Consider the following 19737-nt stretch of genomic DNA (forward strand, 5'->3'; position numbering starts at 1 on the left):
AGGAAAATATCTAGCATCCTATTAAGGTTCACTTGAAACTTGCTCACCGAAGTTTTTATACGAGGGAACAAAAACAATAATTGTACTTTTCATACTTACGAGGATAAACCGTACATAAATAAGTATATTGAGCATATCTACTTAAATAAATAAACGTATTTGTGCATAAAATATAATAAAAAGAGTAAGAAACTCCGAGGTTTTTTGCTGTGATTCCAGCATATTTCCTCTCCCAAGGAGAAGTTTGAATGTTTTAGCTACGATAAAACTAGAACCTAGACTTAAGGTGGGTTGCACCAACAATTATCCGAGATTTCTTCATTATCTGAAAAAGGGATGCTAATGAATTTTTCATGACCATCCTTTCCTGTCAATACCTTTCAAATCACTTGATTATAATCAGTTATTGAACATCGTTTCCTTAAAGATAAAAGCTTCAATCATGTACCTTCTTGGTTATTAGCGCGGTGGACTTCGGATCTGAAGGTTTGGTGGTTCAAGCCCAAGTCATGTCATAAAAGTCAAATGAAATTTGTGTGATATCTGATTGAGCCTTTGCGCGTTGGTGAAATTCGGAACTAGATTCCAGGCAGACTGACAAAGTCCCAGATTTGGTGTTTACTTTGACTCCGATCGCAGGAAATTTTCAAGACAACTTTGAAAGTTTATTATCTACTAGGCGATTGCTTCGTTAGTTACCTACATATGTATATGCGGATGTGTCTACGTATAAGTCCAGTAAATTTGTACCTACATCCGCTGGAATAGGTAACTATAACTGAGCGAAATATTAGCAAGCATTAGATACGAGTATTTAGAATTATAGATAATCTTTGAGTCTATGTTCATTTGTCAATATGACAATGGCTGCAGGATAGCAATATACATCGCTGCAACACTATTGTACTTGGTCATAAAGCCTGTGTCTTTGTCATTACAACAGAAAAGATCTGAAACACTTTACTATAATAATTGATTTTACGACATTTTAGGATTGGATTGAAAGTTCAAATGTTAGAAAAAAGATAAATTTGAGCGGACAAGAGCCTCATGGGATATAAAAAAAAACCTAACGGAGCTTTGGCTTGAAGCCAACAGCTTGCTCTATGAAAGTTAAAAGTTAGGTTTCATTAACAGTCAACATTGTCTAGTCTCGACAATCTGGTCTCAGGTCTCTGAAATGACACTTTCGTTGCAATTGTACGGCTGAGAAGTGGATAGAGTGTACAAATGCATATTTATTCTGTTCTAAACACGAGACCTGCAATGTGTGACAGGACAAAACGCCTCTGTATCCTTTCCTGGTGGAATTAGAATAAAATAGAATACCTATACATGAAATTACTGTCCGAAATTATCAATTAATTATCTTTCCTTTTATATATTTCCGATTTTCGTATCAAAACTTACCAACTTTCCAAATAGAAAATCATCATTTATCATCATTATAATGAACCCTTAGAATTATGCCACTTTTCTCTGCATTTGTATCTGAACCTGGAAAGTTGTCCACACAAGTCTACTGAAAGATAATTGAAGAATCATCTACTTTATAATGAATCATCATTATAATCATTATAATGAATCATCATTATAATGAACCCTTAAAATTATGCCACTTTTCTCTGCATTTGTATCTGAACCTGGAAAGTTGTCCACACAAGTCTACTGAAAGATAATTGAAGAATCATCTACTTTACAAAGAGCGTGATGATTGTCATACGAGTATCTACAGAAAATCTTGATAGTTTTAAATCTCAAAACACTTGAGATACAATCACTTGAAAATTTCGTAAACCAGATCCAAGAGTGTTTCCAGTTTCTAGCGTGATGATTGTCATACGAGTACCTACATAAAATCTTGATAGTTTTAAATCTCAAAACACTTGAGATACAATCACTTGAAAATTTCGTAAACCAGATCCAAGAATGTTTCCAGTTTCTTTTCAATCGTCTGATTCATCTGTAAATGCCTCAGGGCCATTGCATATCCGGACTCAAGGGATCTTCACGTCTTGTAGGTCCTTGGTTGCTAATTTCCTTTAGATTTACCTGGGTTTAAAACCCTGGTAATTTTAACGGGGTTACCAACAATACCCTGAAGGCTATTAGCTGGTGGCTGTTTACCATTGTGTTCCTGTTAGGTCAGGTACAGTTTTTATTTCAGAGAACACTTTGTTTGTGGATAATATCGCACCTTCTTTTTTGTTCCCAATGTTCGTGCCGTATGTATTTCTTCGTAATAGCAAATATGTACGTACCTATTTGGATCATTTTATTGGTGGAGATGACAAAAGACCAAATTTTTGAAATCCCTCTTTTCCTATTTTGGCCAACTGAATGATATTAGGGCCCTTAGAAGATTACCTAATATTAGTGGAGATGACAAAACACTACTTTGACTTTATGTTATATCCATCTTCTTGAAATCAAACGGAAGTTAGCAAGTACAGTCACTATTTTCTCTTCAGCTTCTTCTATAAAACAGTCCCACTTTCTGAATAATTATTATGATCGTAGGTATTGTAAGAGTTATGTTGTATACCTTTGTTACCTTCAGCATAGGTAAAGAGTGGAAGCTATAAAGGGGACGTCAATTCATATTGTCCAAGAATGATTTACGCCGGTATTGGTAAATCGGTAGAAGCTGCCCTCATTTGTGACAAAAGGCCCTCATAAATATGTCGAAATTCAATAGAATGTTCACGAGTTGAGTCCTTTGTCTTCATTCCCTGTAGAAACCGATAACACAAAGCCTCAAACGCGTTTCGAGTCATAAATCGCCAAATCTTTTACCCTTCGAATTAGATCCGCTTTAGAATATGGAAGAAAAGAGTGTTGATTTCTATTTTCACTTTTCTTAGTCAGGAGGTCTGTGGAATAGGAAATTTATTTCGGAAGACTTTTTTTTCTGACTGCACCTCGGAACCGTTATCAGCTTATTAAGGCACACTCTTATATCGAACCCAGGATCTCCGGGTTGAGAGTGGCTTAAAAGATGGTTAGGTACAAGATTTAACCCAAACATATAAACAACAAAGATCTCAAGTTAAATAAAACCACAGAGTTGTTTCAAGAACTCGAGATTAATTGTATTTATTCTGGAAGACTTTTTTCTGACTGCACCTCGGAACCGTTATTAGCTATTTAGGCACACTCTTATATCGAACCCAGGATCTCCGGGTTGAGAGTGACTCAAAAGATGGTTAGGTACAAGATTTAACCCAAACATATGAACAACAAAGATCTCAAGTTAAATAAAACTACAGAGTTGTTTCAAGAACTCGAGATTATCTCATCAAAGTTATCAAACAGAAACACTCGACCACCGAGGTGAGGTGGGCTATTCTAGAAGACCTGGAACTCTTGGAAGTTGTACAATCGTCTGGCACCTCATGCTAAACATCTCGTTGTGAGGATAATGTTTGTGTACATGTAGGAGGTAGAGTACCATACTTAAATAGCTAAATACCTATCTACAACACACCTGGGTATAATAGTAACCAAAGAGGTTGAGCTTTTATTAAAGACCAAGAGCTTTAGAAACAGAAGCACAATGTCATTCTATTAAGAAGGTACTCCAGAAGAATTCAACGATATTGTCATTCTATTGAAATCGAAACTATTGAAACCACCAAACTTGAAACTCCAGAAAGTAAGATCATTCCTCGGGGAAGTCACTTTACACACTAACCCTGTATGTATCTAAATTGTCAGTTGGCACACGTAACGTTAGAAATCCTGATTGGCAATTAGTGATCCCCCGGACTTGACGATAAACCTACTCATTGTTTCTTTGTCTAGTGCTTTGTTCCACTTGATTGACATGACCATTTCAAGAAAATCACGCTAGGTGAGGTGCCATTAGCGAATTTTTCAAGTCAGTTCTACGTTCTCGACGATTTTTCCTGTTATAATAATTATAATAGTACTAAATACCTATCTACAACATACCTGGGTATATAATAGTAACCAAAGAGGTTGAGCTTTTATGAAAGACCAAGAGCTTTAGAAACAGAAGCACAATGTCATTCTATTAAGAAGGTAGGTACTCCAGAAGAATTCAACGATATTGTCATTCTATTGAAATGGAAACTATTGAAACCACCAAACTTGAAACTCCAGAAAGTAAGATCATTCCTCGGGGAAGTCACTTTACACACTAACCCTGTATGTATCCCATTTGACCATGAGATGGTCACTGATAAGCTGAATAAATATCCAGGAGAATTGCTGAAGGCACCTTGCTGTCTGGGCAACCACAGTGTAGATTTTCGAGAGTTTGGGACAGAAATTCCGGACAAGTTCAATCCATCCTTTTTGACAACATTTTGAAAGTGCTTTCCCAACATCTAGTTCATGACTTAGATAGCTATCTAAGAAAAGAGTAGCCAGATGATACTTGGATCGCTAATTTGCATAGGTAACTAAATGATTCAATGTACTAAGTATATTGAGATCGGTTGTAGAATGAGTGGAAGTTTAAGTTGAAGGCTATAACATAATGAAACCAAATCAGTTACATTTTGGTGACTTTACTAAAATTCAGTTGCCATGATAATGTTGAGAATTCGTAATATGTTGATAATTTTGCACTCAGGTTCACTGTGACCACTCAACAGAAGCCAAGATAAAGTTTAGACCGAAAACCAAACAAACTTGTTTTTTGGCTCCTATCACAGGCTGCCCTTACATATTCTAATACCCACATGTCATTTTCTCCTGATTTAGTGCTACAGCTGCAGTGTAGTTTTTGTCGTCCAAATTTGCTTCTTTTTGTAAAATATCTCGGTCTTATTCTTCTTTCTCTGCGTTTTTTTCGCTACTTGTGTTTTAATTATACAAATTTTTAACATTTTTTCTTTCGTCTTTACCTTTTTGAAACACTATCCTTTCCATGTGGTTTTCAATTAACTTTGAAGTTGTTTTTTATCATTAATTTTTTTAGAGAGATGTTGAGTTAATTTACTCTCTTTCACTTTGTACCGTCGACAATTATTTACCTCTCAATTTGATGCAATTGGCAGAGGTTTTTTTTTCTGTCTCTTGATTTGCCGAGTGTAAAACTGTCACTTCGGCATTCTCTAGTGATCCTGTAACTGTAGGATGTAACAACTTTGCCGTGTTTTTTACAAGATGAAAATGGGGAAGTACCAGATAATTATTCTCGGGTATGCAATTACATGAGGAATTTGGTATGCTCCGTACACAAAGGAGCTTCCAGTGTACTTTCCTCTTGCGTCCCTCTGACAGACTCTGACTCGTCTCGGTTGAGGAAGAAAATTCTGACGGAAATCTGCACCAAATACCTAGCAAACAGCAATGATACTTTGAGGAAGTTATTTTTCGACAAAGAAATACTTTGAGGAAGTTGTTTTTTTTCGCACCATATTATGTCGGTACCTAAAGCGTTCCCTGCCTAACAGATCAAGCCATTTTCCATCGAATCAACACGTTCCATCAGGATTCGCACATTGCTTACCTGTTGATAACATTGCGCAAGAGTCGAAAAGGGTAGAAACAGGGTTAGCTGTTTTTTGATAAAAGCTTTCAGTCATACATTACGGTCATTACGTCCACAAAATAAAAGCAATCTCACAGAAACCATAGCTTTCTAAAAATGTATGACTTTTTGAGACATATACCTACGTACTAATAGCAACCTGTGAATTCCCACATGACAGGATTGTATACTATTAAAACATCTTCACCTTTTGTGTCCAGACGGCGTTTTTCGTCAGTCTCTCAATCAGCCCTGGGGTGATTGCTTTGGGTTGACATTTGGTTTTGGCTACACAAATTTTACGAGTGGATGCCTTTCTCATTAAAGCTTTGCTGTTTCTTTAGCAAAGGGAAATTTCAGGCTGGCATCCTCCCTGTTTAAACTCCTCCAGCCAGACTAAGCTGGTCTACTCCCTGTTTAAAGTCCCCCAGCCAGTGTACCATCAAACCTATGAGGAAAATATCTAGCATCCTATTAAGGTTCACTTGAAACTTGCTTAAAGAATCGACTTCTTAGAAACTAGAAACAAAAAACCATGCACCTTGGATATAAGACTCAATGGTCCAGCGTACTCTTGCGATATAAAATGTTTTCCACATTGATTTTCAAACAGATTTTTTTCTTGAAACCTGTCAACGATACTATACGACTACCAGAGTGTTATATCTCTGTGTCTATGCAACATTGCAAAATCCAAATATCCGATTACAAGGTTGTTAGTTGAAACCTGTCAACGATACAATACGACTACCAGAGTGTTATATCTCTGTGTCTATGCAACATTGCAAAATCCAAATATCCGATTACAATATTATGAACCTCCTAGGTAAGTGCATAAATCCTGTCAATCTTGGTTTGGTGTCAAATGAAAACTTACTAAAGTGGAATGAGCAAGCTACTAGATATTAGTTGCAGTTCACACCTACGGATTGCACTTTAAGTAATACCTAAGTACATAAGAAGTATTCTACCCAAGGTGTGTTCTCGCTATGTGAATTTTGGTTTTTGGTATCCTTATGCCTATCTTTATAGTATTAGTTGCAGTTCACACCTACGGATTGCACTTTAAGTAATACCTAAGTACATAAGAAGTATTCTACCCAAGGTGTGTTCTCGCTATGTGAATTTTGGTTTTTGGTATCCTTATGCCTATCTTTATAGATATCACAATAAGTTTTTAACTAAAATAGCTGGTTGGTCTATCACTCTATCACATTAAATGGTAGGTACCTATAAATTGATGAACATAATGCTATCTATACCTGTGTTTTATGTATATTCTTCACAATTTTAATGAAGTACCATCTATGAACTGTTGATAACATTGCGCAAGAGTCGTTTTATCCGAAAAGGGTAGAAGCAGGGTTAGCCGTTTTTGGATAAAAGCTTTCACTCATACATTAAATGAAATCAGTCTCACAGAAACAGCTTTCCCAATGACTTTTTGAAAGATAGGTACCTACAAACAAATAGCAACCTGTGTATTTTCACAGGATTGTGTAGGTACTATCAAACATCTTCTTTTGCTTTTTTTTTTTTTTTTTTTTTCATTAGGTACCTAATTGCTGTTGAATTTAATGAACGAAATCAAACTTTGGACAGGTACAAATGGATCCTCATAAGCGACCTAAAATGACTATTAGGTACCTAATTGCTGTTGAATTTAATGAACGAAATCAAACTTTGGACAGGTACAAATGGATCCTCATAAACGACCTAAGATGACATTAAGCACGAATGACGAGAGAAGGAAAAAATGCGATATTTTACCTATTAGCAGGATAGGACTCTAATAAATTAAGTTCTTCAAAGATAAAAGATCGTTGAACTTTCTCTAAAATTGAAATTCTTGACAAAAAAATTTAAATTTTGCAATTAAAAAGTTAGAATGAAATTTTTTCACTGATAAACAAATAGTTCAAATGGTAAACAAATATATAAAACAGGATTTAACGGTTCAAAAATCTATATTAGGTTCAGTCGATTTTAAATAATCAAAATTTATAACATGGAAAAAAAAATCGCGGATGTCACTTGCGAAAAAAATTGCACTCAACGCCAAAAAAATACTTGACAAATTGGCGGAAATTTATTTATTTATTTTTTTTTGAGCAGAAAATTCATAAAACTGTTAGCAAGCGAATTTGAAACCGGTTCAAAGCTGTGGTTTTGATGTATCGAGACTGCGTACTAGTATCATAAATACCCAGCCCTGAAGTCACAGAACCTCCTGGACTGAAAGAGAAGAGACAAATTATTGAATAAGATTCAACTGAATTTAAGGTGTTTGAAGGAAAAAAAAGAGTAAAATAGCCAGAGGTTAAAACATCTACCTTATTAGCACTAAGTTGCAGAGTCAATTCTCGCCCTAGGCAGATTTTATCCTCATAGGGCGGATTTTATCCTCATCAGATAAGGTTTGTTCTCTGATTGGATGGCTTTCTCCTATCCTATCTCTCTTCTCTATTTGCTTCTGAGGTGAGAACTTAGCAGTTACAGCTCCTTCTATACATTTTTTTTTTTTTAAACTAAACTTGGTTTCATCTTCACTCTTGGATAAGCAATCTGATTAGTTAGTAGTTACCTGTTGATGTACATGTGGATTGGTTTTTTACTGCTTTCTGACTGCAAAAATAACAACTGAGCTACCACCACTGAGGATAAAGAAATAGTTCAAATGGTAAACAAAAATATATAAAACAGGATTTAACGGTTCAAAAATCTATATTAGGTTTAGTCGGTTTTAAAGAATCAAAATTTATAACATGGAAAAAAATTCGCGGATGTCACTTGCGAAAAAAAATTGCACTCAACGCCAAAAAAATACTTGACAAATTGGCGGAAATTTAATTTTTTTGAGCAGAAAATTCATAAAACTCTTAGCAAGCGAATTTGAAACCGGTTCAAAGCTGTGGTTTTGATGTATCGAGACTGCGTACTAGTCAATGACTGGAGAAGTTCTGGTTCAATACTTGACAAATTGGCGGAAATTTAATTTCTTGAGCAGAAAATTCATAAAACTGTTAGCAAGCGAATTTGAAACCGGTTCAAAGCTGTGGTTTTGATGTATCGAGACTGCGTACTAGTCAATGACTGGAGAAGTTCTGGTTCTAAACATCTTAGGGTAGGTAGAAAGAAGAATATAGCGATACCTATCGGAATGAGATTTGTTTGAGAAAAGACAGTCAATATGCAGTTTCTACAAGAGACGACAAAAACCCAAAGGTAGTTGTACTTTAAGTACTAAGCGCCAGACTTCATTTTGTATCGCCAAAGCTACAGGGTGCGGTAAAATCTGCACGTCATCAAGATGGACCGTTATTTTTCAAACACCTTTAACATTTTTTTTTACGTTAGTTGCCAGGATTTGTAGGTATTTATTATTTTTATTAATGCTCAATTTTTCTCGGACAATAAATATTTTTATTTCACTTTAATTTTTCTTTTTTTTTTATGAGCCATGCAACTTGACAAGACATCTTTATTGCAGCTATTGATGGGCAGTATAAATTTCTCCGTTATATGCTTTGTTATCCTATAAACTTTTCTCTACTCCTCTATTCATACTGCGTTTATGGGGTGTATTTCAATAGGAGTTCAGTATAGACGTTTAAGAGATTCGAACTCTGAAATTTCAGTCAAAATTTTCCGCCGCGCTAGGGAATTCGAACGCAAAAACTCCGCAACGAAGGATAGAACGCGGTTTTAAATCTGCCCTGAATCAGAAAATAATGAAATTTTGCGCACATGTTGCCCATTTGCGTTGCCGTTTCTTTTATGAGAAATAATTACTTTAAAAAATTGCATCTTGCATCTCAGGACTAGGAGAAGAGTGCATTGACTACAACCAGGCTCATTGTGCACTTTTTTTTTAATAGTTGCAAGTGTTCAGGGTCCGGAATAAAATGGACCTTTGTTAAACAGTAGGTAATAGTGCTCATTTTATATTTATACTTAGTTCAGAACATCCAAGGAGAGGAGCAGTATAAAAAATAACTAAATACTCCTCGAATAAAGGACTAAAGAGGCCCTTTACCCTTATACATAAATAAGGAACGCCTTGTGCTAAAAATTTCAAATAATACCTGCTAGCGAAAGAGCCATCTTACTACGACCATTATCTCTCGATGATCCTGCAGAGGTTTGAAAGAGGGAATCATTACAATGGAGGTCTTATCGTTTCGAAATCGAAACGAGGACAGGATAGGAGGAAGACGGCCGTTCCGAGAACGAACTTTCTATGTTGAGAATAAAGATTGCCGGGAATCGAATCGAACCCACAATGCACCTATTTTGAACCCCAATGTGGATATGGGAGCTCATGTCCCTGTATGTCGTTTTATTGGTCGCTAAATGTATTTATGTTCAGTGCGTTCGCTAGATGTTTTTCATTAACCAGAACAGTTAGACTAGTCTGAGAATGGGGCAGGCTCGATCTTAGTCCTAGATCTCTTTGGGCACTTTTTATTTTTTATCCAGCTTTCAGTTTTTGTTTTCTCGAGAGGTTGAGTTGAGAATTCCACATGCTAATTCCACACGATATATGAACTGTTTGACATGGAAGCATAGGAATTGGTGGATGTGTCAATTTTACATTAAAACACTAGGGTACCTATTGACATAGAAGTATGTATAGGAATTAGTAGATGTGTCAATGTTGGACAGTTTGCTTTTAACAATGGTCGCCTCCTCGTAAGCGAGAGAGTGTAAGTTCGAATAACATTGATGCATCACTTTGAGATGTGTATAATTCATGTTGCTGTTTGAGAATATATAGGCAGGACATAATATGACCCTTTGTGAAATTATGGGCGACAGAAATTGTGAATACATACAGGTAATAGACCGTTGAACTTTCATGCAAGAACGTTACCCAAACATAAGAACATAAAAAAAAATCCTTCTTTGTTAGAGATATGGTAAGTATACCTAGACCTCTCGAGTGGCTTGAAAAACAATTACAAACACCATGACTATTATATGACCCTTTGTGAAATTATGGGCGACAGAAATTGTGAATACATATAGGTAATAGACCGTTGAACTTTCATTCAAGAACGCTACCCAAACATAAGAACATAAAAAAAAAAATCCTTCTTTGTTAGAGATATGGTAAGTATACCTAGACCTCTCGAGTGGCTTGAAAAACAATTACAAACACCATGACTATTACCATGTCTATTAGACTCCTATTTGTATTACTATTATTTCTATCTCTATGGTAAGGTACATGACGTCAGCAAATAGTTCATCACAAGTGTTAAAACAAACATCTTCAGAATATCTCGAGTCTTGTGATGTCGTCTATTATGAAAGCTCTTAACCACTTCAAACCGGAGACACTAGGTCCTGAATGATTATACCAAGAAATAATTCTTATACTCCAACGACTTCAAACGTACTAAATGATTATACCTCCCTACCTACCAAAAAACAACCAAGAGTATGTAAACACAGAATAAAATGACAGGAGAAAAGTTATCTTTCAAGATCTCGAGTCCTGTGTCGACTATTATGAAAGCTCTTAACCACTTCAGACCGGAGACACTAGGTCCTGAATGATTATACCAAGAAATGATTCGTATACTCCAACAACTTCAAACTTCAAACGTACTAAATGATTATACCTCCCTACCTACCTACCAAAAAACAACCAAGAGTATGTAAACACAGAATAAAATGACAGGAGAAAAGTTATCTTGTAAGCGCTAGGTCGTGGGTTGTAGGTACTAAATGATTATACCTCCCTACCTACCAAAAAACAACCAAGAGTATGTAAACACAGAATAAAATGACAGGAGAAAAGTTATCTTTTAAGCGCTAGGTCGTGGGTTCGATTCCCGGGGCGGGTTTTATACAAAACAGATAAGGTTCCTTCTCGGAACGATTTCTTCTTTCCTATTTTTCTTCTCTCTTAGATTTCGAGACGATAAGACTGTCGCAGTTCCCTCTGTCAAACCTTTTGAAAAAAAAAAGGAACGCATTAGTTAATTTTTTATTTGGATGAATTTATTTCACATGATTCACGAGGTAATTAGATGAAAAGAATACAAGTAAAAAAAAAAAAAAAATAACAAATAACATTTCAATATTTCTCTCTATGTTTCATAACCATAACTTTACCTATATTTCTTCAGTCTTCATTGCAAACAAAACAAACATCTGGGCTTCGTTCCTGAAATCAACTTTTCAATATACATTTCGTAATATTTTGACGAGGACATTTGTAAAGGCTTTGCTTAAACAAATCAATACTTCTTTCCCAATCATGATATTCAGCAAAGTGCGAAATGCCAAACAACCCCGACCCAAAATTGTGACGCCGAAAAATAAATTCAAAGGAGTGCTTCCGATTTCCCAATCACAAAGAACGAAATGCATGTCAGAAAATAAATTCAAAGAAGTGCTTCCATTCTTCGAAGTCACGGATAAATTCAAGAAGTGCTTCTACTGTTAGAAGTCCAGCACTCCAATTGGGGCATTTCCCAGTTAGGAAATGCAACCATCTCTACACCAATCAAAATCGTCCCATCTTCCAGTCAGATTGTTCAAAATCGTCACCATCTTCCAGAAATGATCCCCTGTGGGATGCCAAAGTTACGAGGAAAAGCATCACTCCAATTGGGACATTTCCCGGTTAGGAAATGCAATCAGCTCTACACCAATCAGATTGTTCAAAATCGTCCCACCTTCCAGTCAGATTGTTCAAAATCGTCACCATCTTCCAGAAATGATCCCCTGTGGGATGCCAAAGTTACGAGGCTTCAGAAGCGGCTGACATTTCGTAATATTTTGACGAGGACATTTATTTTGTAAAAGCTTTGCTTAAACAAATGAATACTTCTTTCCCAATCGTGATATTCAGCAAAGTGCGAAATGCCAAACAACCCCGACCAAAAATTGTGACATCGAAAAATAAATTCAAAGGAGTGCTTCCGATTTCCCAATCACAAAGAACGAAATGCATGTCAGAAAATAAATTCAAAGAAGTGCTTCCATTCTTCGAAGTCACGGATAAATTTAAGAAGTGCCTGTGCCTTAAAGTAACTGCTTTCGCAGATTTACCTATTGATAGAGTTTTTGCAACCAAAATTAGCGTCCCATTCATTGAACTCACGTTATTTGACGAAAACTCTTTTCTTCGCAAGTGCAGAAACGCCTTTTGGTCAACTTACGTCTTTCCAGCACTCCAATTGGGGCATTTCCCAGTTAGGGAATGCAACCAGCTCTACACCAATCAGATTGTTCAAAATCGTCCCATCTTCCAGTCAGATTGTTCAAAATCGTCACCATCTTCCAGAAATGATCCCCTGTGGGATGCCAAAGTTACGAGGGTCACGTAAGTTAGCAGTGCAAACACTCTAATCTAATTACATATTATTATTTTATTAATTAGTTTCCATTTATTATTTTTCTAACATAACAACATCAGAACATACAAAATTCATTTAACTTGTTCCACGGATGGGGGAAAAAAGTAAGTATGTACATATGAAAAAGGTAATATGACTTACCTCGGCCATATCCCTGGGTGTGCTTAGCAAAGCTGTTGACCACAGCATCCACGGCCTCCTTGAGGACTTGCTTGGCCCGCGCGTCTGTCAGCGTGTTGCCGGCCGAGCCGCTGGCCTGTCTCAAATTCGTCATTGGCGGCAAGGGGGCTGCCGCTTTGGTTTTCGCATTCATGAAATTCCTCCCCCGAACAAGAGCCTCCGGAACTGATTTCAAGCCTCACTTGAACTGTCCGACATTTTGGGCGACAAATAGTTCGGCTGGGATGCAATACTAAGGAGTACTCCCTTTTCTCCTTCTCTTTCTGCTCTTCTTATTTCTCCTCCTGGTTGGTTTACAAAGTCCCTGAATTCTTTAGTATTCAAACAGTTTGCAAGAAAGGCATTGCATTTAAAAAGCTGTTCTCACCAAAAGAATCGCTTGAGGACTTGCTTGGCCCGCGCGTCTGTCAGCGTGTTGCCGGCCGAGCCGCTGGCCTGTCTCAAATTCGTCATTGGCGGCAAGGGGGCTGCCGCTTTGGTTTTCGCATTCATGAAATTCCTCCCCCGAACAAGAGCCGCCGGAACTGATTTCAAGCCTCACTTGAACTGTCCGACATTTTGAGCGACAAAAAGTTCGGCTGGGATGCAATACTAAGGAGTACTCCCTTTTCTCCTTCTCTTTCTGCTCTTCTTATTTCTCCTCCTGGTTGAGAACTGATTTCAAGCCTCACTTGAACTGTCCGACATTTTTGGCGACAAAAAGTTCGGCTGGGATGCAATACTAAGGAGTACTCCCTTTTCTCCTTCTCTTTCTGCTCTTCTTATTTCTCCTCCTGGTTGGATTTTTTGTTTACATTTTTTTCCGCCCTTTTTTGAAAATTTGAAATTTGCCAAGTGAGCTGTTAAAAGGGGTTTTTCCGACTTTTGACTTTTCCGCTTTTTCCCCATTTTTCAGAGAACCATTTGCTCTGGTGTTCACTTCTTCAGAAACTCCAGTTCTCCCAAGAACATTGATGTTAATCAACGTCGAGTGTGACTCCTAGAAGCGGCTATCTTCTCTTCAGTCACAATGGGGGGATGTTCCAGGACTTTGTCTATAATGCCAAAGTCGACAGCCACACTGGGCGACATGAACTTGTCTCGTTCCATACTTGATTCTGAAACACCATCATCACCAGGCGTTAGATACGTTTCGTCCACTTGCTGTTCTTCAAATTAAATTGATCCCAAAGGCAAGGTAATGCCTAGACTCTAGACCCTTGACAAATGGAGTGTGCCTGAAGGCATGTGAGGTGTTTTAATCCACTCGACCCCAATGTTAAGTTAAGTAAGTGATTTTGTGACTCCTAATAACCAGGACTGACCCTTGTTGCAAGGTGTTTTATGTTGCAGATAATGGCTAGGTGACTTTAGCCCCTAGTTCACACAGTAGAAGATATATTGTACCACAGTTCTAAAGGAAAATAAAAGAGCAAGCCACAGTTCGCCCACCATTCAAATAGCAAAGATGAGTGATGATGAAGACAGCAATGAACTGACGGAGAAGATGCAGCAGCTGCAGGAAAGTATTCGGGACGGGTCATTCAACATAGGTCAAGTGTCAGCTTGGGACGATGATGTGGTGGGCATAGAAGATAGCCGAAATCCTCAAGGTGAGTTCCAGTTTAATTTGAGTTTTTTTTTTTTTTTTCTCCAAGAGGTTTGATAAAGGAAACTGTCATACCCATAAGCAAAGAAAGGTCCTATGAAAGATCAACTCTTGACATCCTAGAAAATAACCCATTTGGGATGCTCTAAAAAAACCTGATATAGGAAATACACTTCTAAAAGGATGCTAGCAACCAGAGGAAATTGTATTTATTGGGGTCCTAGTCCTATCTTTCCTTTCTAAAAAAAAAGACATTTCTGTTAGGATAAAGTTTGCCCTAGGCAGGAATTACCCCTCAAGCTTGTGCTTATAAGACAGGTGCACTACCCTCAAACTAATACTAGTTGTTATTTAAGCTTCAGATACTCAGCATTTATTTATTTTTATTATTTCAATTTCACAGATAAAAACAAGAGGAATATACTAGAAGCAGCAGAGCACAATGACTCAAAAACATTAGAAGCACTACTGGATCATGACAGTACCTTGGTAGATGCAGTGGATAAAGATGGCTATTCCCCATTACATAGAGCATGCTACAATGGTCATGCAAATATAGTAGAGCTTCTTATTCAACGGGGAGCAGACACTCAGAAGACTACCATTGACGGGTGGACCTAGTTGTTATTAAAGCTTCAGATACTCAGCATTTATTCATTTTTATTATTTCAATTTCACAGATAAAAACAAGAGAAAAATATTAGAAGCAGCAGAGCACAATGACTCGAAAACATTGGAAGCCCTACTTGATCTCGACAGTACCTTGGTAGATGCAGTGGATAAAGATGGCTATTCCCCATTACATAGAGCATGCTACAATGGTCATGCGAATATAGTAGAGCTTCTTATTCAATGGGGAGCAGACACTCAGAAGACTACCATTGACGGGTGGACTCCATTGCATTCTGCGTGCAAGTGGAATAATACAGAGTGTGTTATTGTTTTGTTAAACTATGGTGTTGATGTTAATGCACAAACCAATGGAGGTGAGTTATCAATCTAGGTAAAAAAATAATAATAAAAAAAACTTATGAACTTATGAGAGATGTAGGATGTAGGTACAATGTAACATCCAAGGTCAGTTGAGCATTCTGGAAGGGTTTTATTTTTATTTTATTTATTATTATTATTATTATTTTTTTTTTTTTTAAGGAGGCTAACATCCAAGGTCAGTTGAGCATTCTGGAAGGTTTTTTTTTATTTATTTTTTATTTATTTTTTTTTAAGGAGGCTCTGTGTTCTGCATCCCCTCACATTTTTATTTGAACTGCAAAATAGTAAAATACTGAGAATTGCTTACCTATGCTGAAAAATTGACTTCGAGTTTGAATTTTCCAGGTTTGACTCCCAAAAGAATCGACTTCTTAGAAACTAGAAACAAAAAACCGTGCACCTTGGATATAAGACTCAATGGTCCAGCGTACTCTTGCGATATAAAATGTTTTCCACATCGATTTTCAAACAGATTTTTTTCTTCTTTTAGTGATTGTCGGTCTGGGGTTGTTAGTTGAAACCTGTCAACGATACTATACGACTACCAGAGTGTTATATCTCTGTGTCTATGCAACATTGCAAAATCCAAATATCCGATTACAATATTATGAACCTCCTAGGTAAGTGCATAAATCCTGTCAATCTTGGTTTGGTGTCAAATGAAAACTTACTAAAGTGGAATGAGCAAGCTACTAGACATTAGTTGCAGTTCACACCTACGGATTGCACTTTAAGTAAGTACCTAAGTACATAAGAAGTGTTCTACCCAAGGTGTGTTCTCGCTATGTGAATTTTGGTTTTTGGTATCCTTATGCCTATCTTTATAGGTATCACAATAAGTTTTAACTAAAATAGCTGGTTGGTCTATCACTCTATCACATTAAATGGTACCTATAAATTGATGAACATAATGCTATCTATATAATAAAAATAAGTTTTAACTAAAATAGCTGGTTGGTCTATCACTCTATCACATTAAATGGTACCTATAAATTGATGAACATAATGCTATCTATACCTGTGTTTTATGTATATTCTTCACAATTTTAATGAAGTACCATCTATGAACTACCTACAAATTTAACACCAAATAAATCTGTCTACATTTGCGTACCTATATATACATAGATAGTTCTTGAAAAAATATTGGTATACTGGACTATGAGTCGATTCATCGATGTTCGAAGGATCGATATCGATAGAAAAAGGTCCGTTCACAGTAATGTTGTGCGACGGACGAAAAAAAAATTGGTTCAAGAGGAAAATCTTAAAATACGGCTGATTTCTTTAAAGAAAAAAAAGGAAATTTTGGTTTTAACTAAAATCAATGGAAAAAAGTGTACAAAGGCAAGGACTGTGAAAACTGGAAAATTTTTTTTTTCATTTTTCCTCCAGATTACTCCAGAATCTCGCGTCTGCGTGATCTGGAAAATCGATAGTGACGCTACCTAGATTTTTTTTCTGAAACGAAAAAAATGAATTTTATGTTTACATTTTTTCCGCCCTTTACCCTTTTTTGAAAATTTGAAATTTGCCAAGTGAGCTGTTAACAGGGGTTTTTCCGACTTTTCCGCTTTTTCCCCATTTTTCGGAGAACTTTGTTTACATTTTTTTCCGCCCTTTTTTGAAAATTTGAAATTTGCCAAGTGAGCTGTTAACAGGGGTTTTTCCGACTTTTCCGCTTTTTCCCCATTTTTCGGAGAACCATTTGCTCTGGTGTTCACTTCTTCAGAAACTCCAGTTCTCCCAAGAACATTGATGTTAATCAACGTCGAGTGTGACTCCTAGAGAATTGTTTACCTATGCTGAAAATTGACTTCGAGTTTGACTTTTCCAGGTTTGACTCCCCTTCACTTGGCTGCATCACATAGTCACTCCCGGGATGTACTCATGATTCTTCTCAGTCACCCCAACGTAGATCCACACATCCTGAGTACGAGTAATGAAAGTGCCCGTGAAATTGCTACCCGGAGTGGTATTCACTATGGATTGTTTGAAACCATTGAGCCTTGCTTTAACAACTTGTCCATGGGGCCTCACTAGCTCATGTTAAGGTAGAGAGAGGAAAGGCCAGCTAAAAAAAAAAAAAAAAAAAAAAAAAAAACCCATTTTCCCTTTCAAAAAAAAAATTTTTAAAAAAACAAAAAAAGAGAAAGGGCGGCTAAAAAAAAAAAAAAAAAAAAAAAAACCTACTTACCTATCTAAATAATGAATTCTAAGTCTTTGTACATGGCCTGAATACTTACTGTGCAAAATTATTAATGTATATTTGTTTGTTTTAAAATAATGTACAGACCTACTTATAAGTAAAATTTAATTATTCAAGTTACATTACTCTTTTTTTATCTTACTAGTTCTGTTATTTTGATAACACCTGATATGATCTTGGGATTTCAATCCTGGATCAATGATCAACTTGGGTGTTAAATATAGCTCCTCCAGTCCTCCCTTGTTCTCAATCTAAAGGAAAACGAATTTCAATTGAGGTAAGCATGATTTCTTGTCACAATAATCGCTCTCCGATTGATACACCTAGCTTAATTTTATGAAATAGAACCACCAACCTCTAGATCCAAAGTCATTGTCTAAAATGATTCGACATTGTAAGCTAGGTAAGGTAAGCCCTAGGTTACGCTTCAATCACCTTGACCATAGTCTTCTTCGGCTGTCCATAGCTTCACGTTGTTACCACAGGCAGACATGATATGCTTCCTCGTTGGATGACTGCATAGGGAGTTGACTACTGCTTTGCCCACGGAATGAATCAGGGTAGGAATAGAACCACCAACCTCTAGATCCAAAGTCCATCGCATTATCCAGTAAACCACTGAGGTTGGTCATTGTCTAAAATGATTCGACATTGTAAGCTAGGTAAGCCCTAGGTTACGCTTCAATCACCTTGACCATAGTCTTCTTCGGCTGTCCATAGCTTCACGTTATTACCACAGGCAGACATGATATGCTTCCTTGTTGGATGACTGCATAGGGAGTTGACTACTGCTTTGCCCACGGAATGAATCAGGGTAGAAATTTGGCTCGAATCTACGAGTTGCCATTTGTAGATTTTGCCGTCGCTGGAGCCACAGAATATCTGACTGTCCTTGCTATCCAGACAGCACTCGATCCGGAAGTCACCCGACTTGTGACCTTTGTATCTGCAACATGGGAGAGGATAGGAGATCAAACGGTTCATCTGACTTACTAAAAGGAAGAAGAAGAAGAAGAAGAAAAAGAAAAAAAAAGATCGTTTCGCCACCCTCTTCTAGCATATTTTGAACAACTGCCCATCCGGTAGTATGTCCTCATCAGATGGGCGAGAAAACACAATACTTCCGATGTAGATGCTAGGTCAACACGAAAACATCCATAAAGTAACAAGTAACCTATTGAAATATTTGCAATCCTGACTTACTAAATCTAAAAGGAAGAAGAAGAAGAAGAAGAAGAAGAAGAAGAAGAAGAAGAAGAAGAAGAAGAAGAAGAAGAAAAAAAGAGCCTCTTCTAGCATATTTTGAACAACTGCCCATCCGGTAGTATGTCCGCATCAGATGGGCGAGAAAAAAAAAAATACTTCCGATGTAGGTGCTAGGTCAACACGAAAACTTCCATCCATAAAGTAACAAGTAACCTATTGAAATATTTGCAATCGAAATACGAGTGCAAATTTTCTTTACAATGATGCGCATCGAAGTAGTATATACTCACTCTTCCAGTAATTCTCCTGTTGCCTTGTCAAAGAGGCGTAGACATTCATCCGTGCTACAAGTGAGAATACATTGACAATCTCTTGTGAAACAGGCGTCCACTATGGGCTCTGAAAACACAAGATTATTACACTTGAAAAGGAAAGTGGTTTTTATAGAGGAAACTGGAACTCCTGAGGTCTTTAAAAGAGCAGCCCTTTCTAACATGCATTTTCCTCAATCCATATAAGCTTAACCCATCCTTTAGGGCTGTCCGCTCCCACACCTAAGCCTCTGAGTGGGCTTTTTGTGTATGGAATCAAGCTTCCACAATCCTACTGAAAACCACTCTTTCTTTTCCAGTCAAATACTACGGAACAGCCCTTTTCACTGCCGAATTTACCATCCTACTAAAAC

General features: G+C 37.0%; 3 protein-coding genes and 1 long non-coding RNA gene across 4 annotated transcripts in view; 1 reads left to right on the forward strand and 3 right to left on the reverse strand.

The window, feature by feature from the left end:
- Positions 1–13431, reverse strand: part of LOC103513928 (protein limb expression 1 homolog) — a 73997-nt gene extending 60566 nt beyond the window's left edge. Inside the window, exon 1 of the mRNA XM_026827024.1 lies at positions 13018–13431. Within this exon, the coding sequence (XP_026682825.1) occupies positions 13018–13189 (172 nt within the window). The 5' untranslated portion in view covers positions 13190–13431. The remainder of the gene's footprint in view (positions 1–13017) is intronic.
- On the reverse strand, positions 11672–12266 carry LOC113469376. The gene is made up of 2 exons (XR_003392815.1): positions 12193–12266; positions 11672–12035 (listed from the first exon to the last, which is right to left on the reverse strand). It is a non-coding gene; the product is annotated as an uncharacterized LOC113469376 (long non-coding RNA).
- Positions 13432–14340: 909 nt separating the features above from the next.
- On the forward strand, positions 14341–17741 carry LOC103513924 (ankyrin repeat domain-containing protein 49). The gene is made up of 3 exons (XM_008478780.3): positions 14341–14648; positions 15325–15630; positions 17475–17741. Exons 1-3 carry the CDS (start codon positions 14504–14506, stop codon positions 17678–17680), a joined length of 657 nt encoding a protein of 218 aa, XP_008477002.1. The 5' UTR covers positions 14341–14503; the 3' UTR covers positions 17681–17741.
- A 122-nt stretch (positions 17742–17863) lies between these two features.
- The window catches only part of LOC103513929 (WD repeat domain-containing protein 83-like), a 7296-nt gene continuing 5422 nt past the window's right edge, over positions 17864–19737 (reverse strand). The window contains exon 6 of the mRNA XM_026827025.1: positions 17864–18349. Within this exon, the coding sequence (XP_026682826.1) occupies positions 18274–18349 (76 nt within the window). The 3' untranslated portion in view covers positions 17864–18273. The remainder of the gene's footprint in view (positions 18350–19737) is intronic.

This window comes from Diaphorina citri, unplaced genomic scaffold (genome assembly GCF_000475195.1).
Source record: "Diaphorina citri unplaced genomic scaffold, Diaci psyllid genome assembly version 1.1 scaffold1046, whole genome shotgun sequence".
Classification (NCBI taxonomy): Eukaryota; Metazoa; Arthropoda; class Insecta; order Hemiptera; family Psyllidae; genus Diaphorina; species Diaphorina citri.

Bases quoted from the DNA above. Each gene is read 5' to 3' on its own strand.
- LOC103513924 (XM_008478780.3), top strand. From the start codon at position 14,504: ATGAGTGATGATGAAGACAGCAATGAACTGACGGAGAAGATGCAGCAG. The intron at 14,649-15,324 runs GTGAGTTCCAGT...TCAATTTCACAG, and splicing joins AGATAGCCGAAATCCTCAAG to ATAAAAACAAGAGAAAAATA. The intron at 15,631-17,474 runs GTGAGTTATCAA...TGACTTTTCCAG, and splicing joins TAATGCACAAACCAATGGAG to GTTTGACTCCCCTTCACTTG.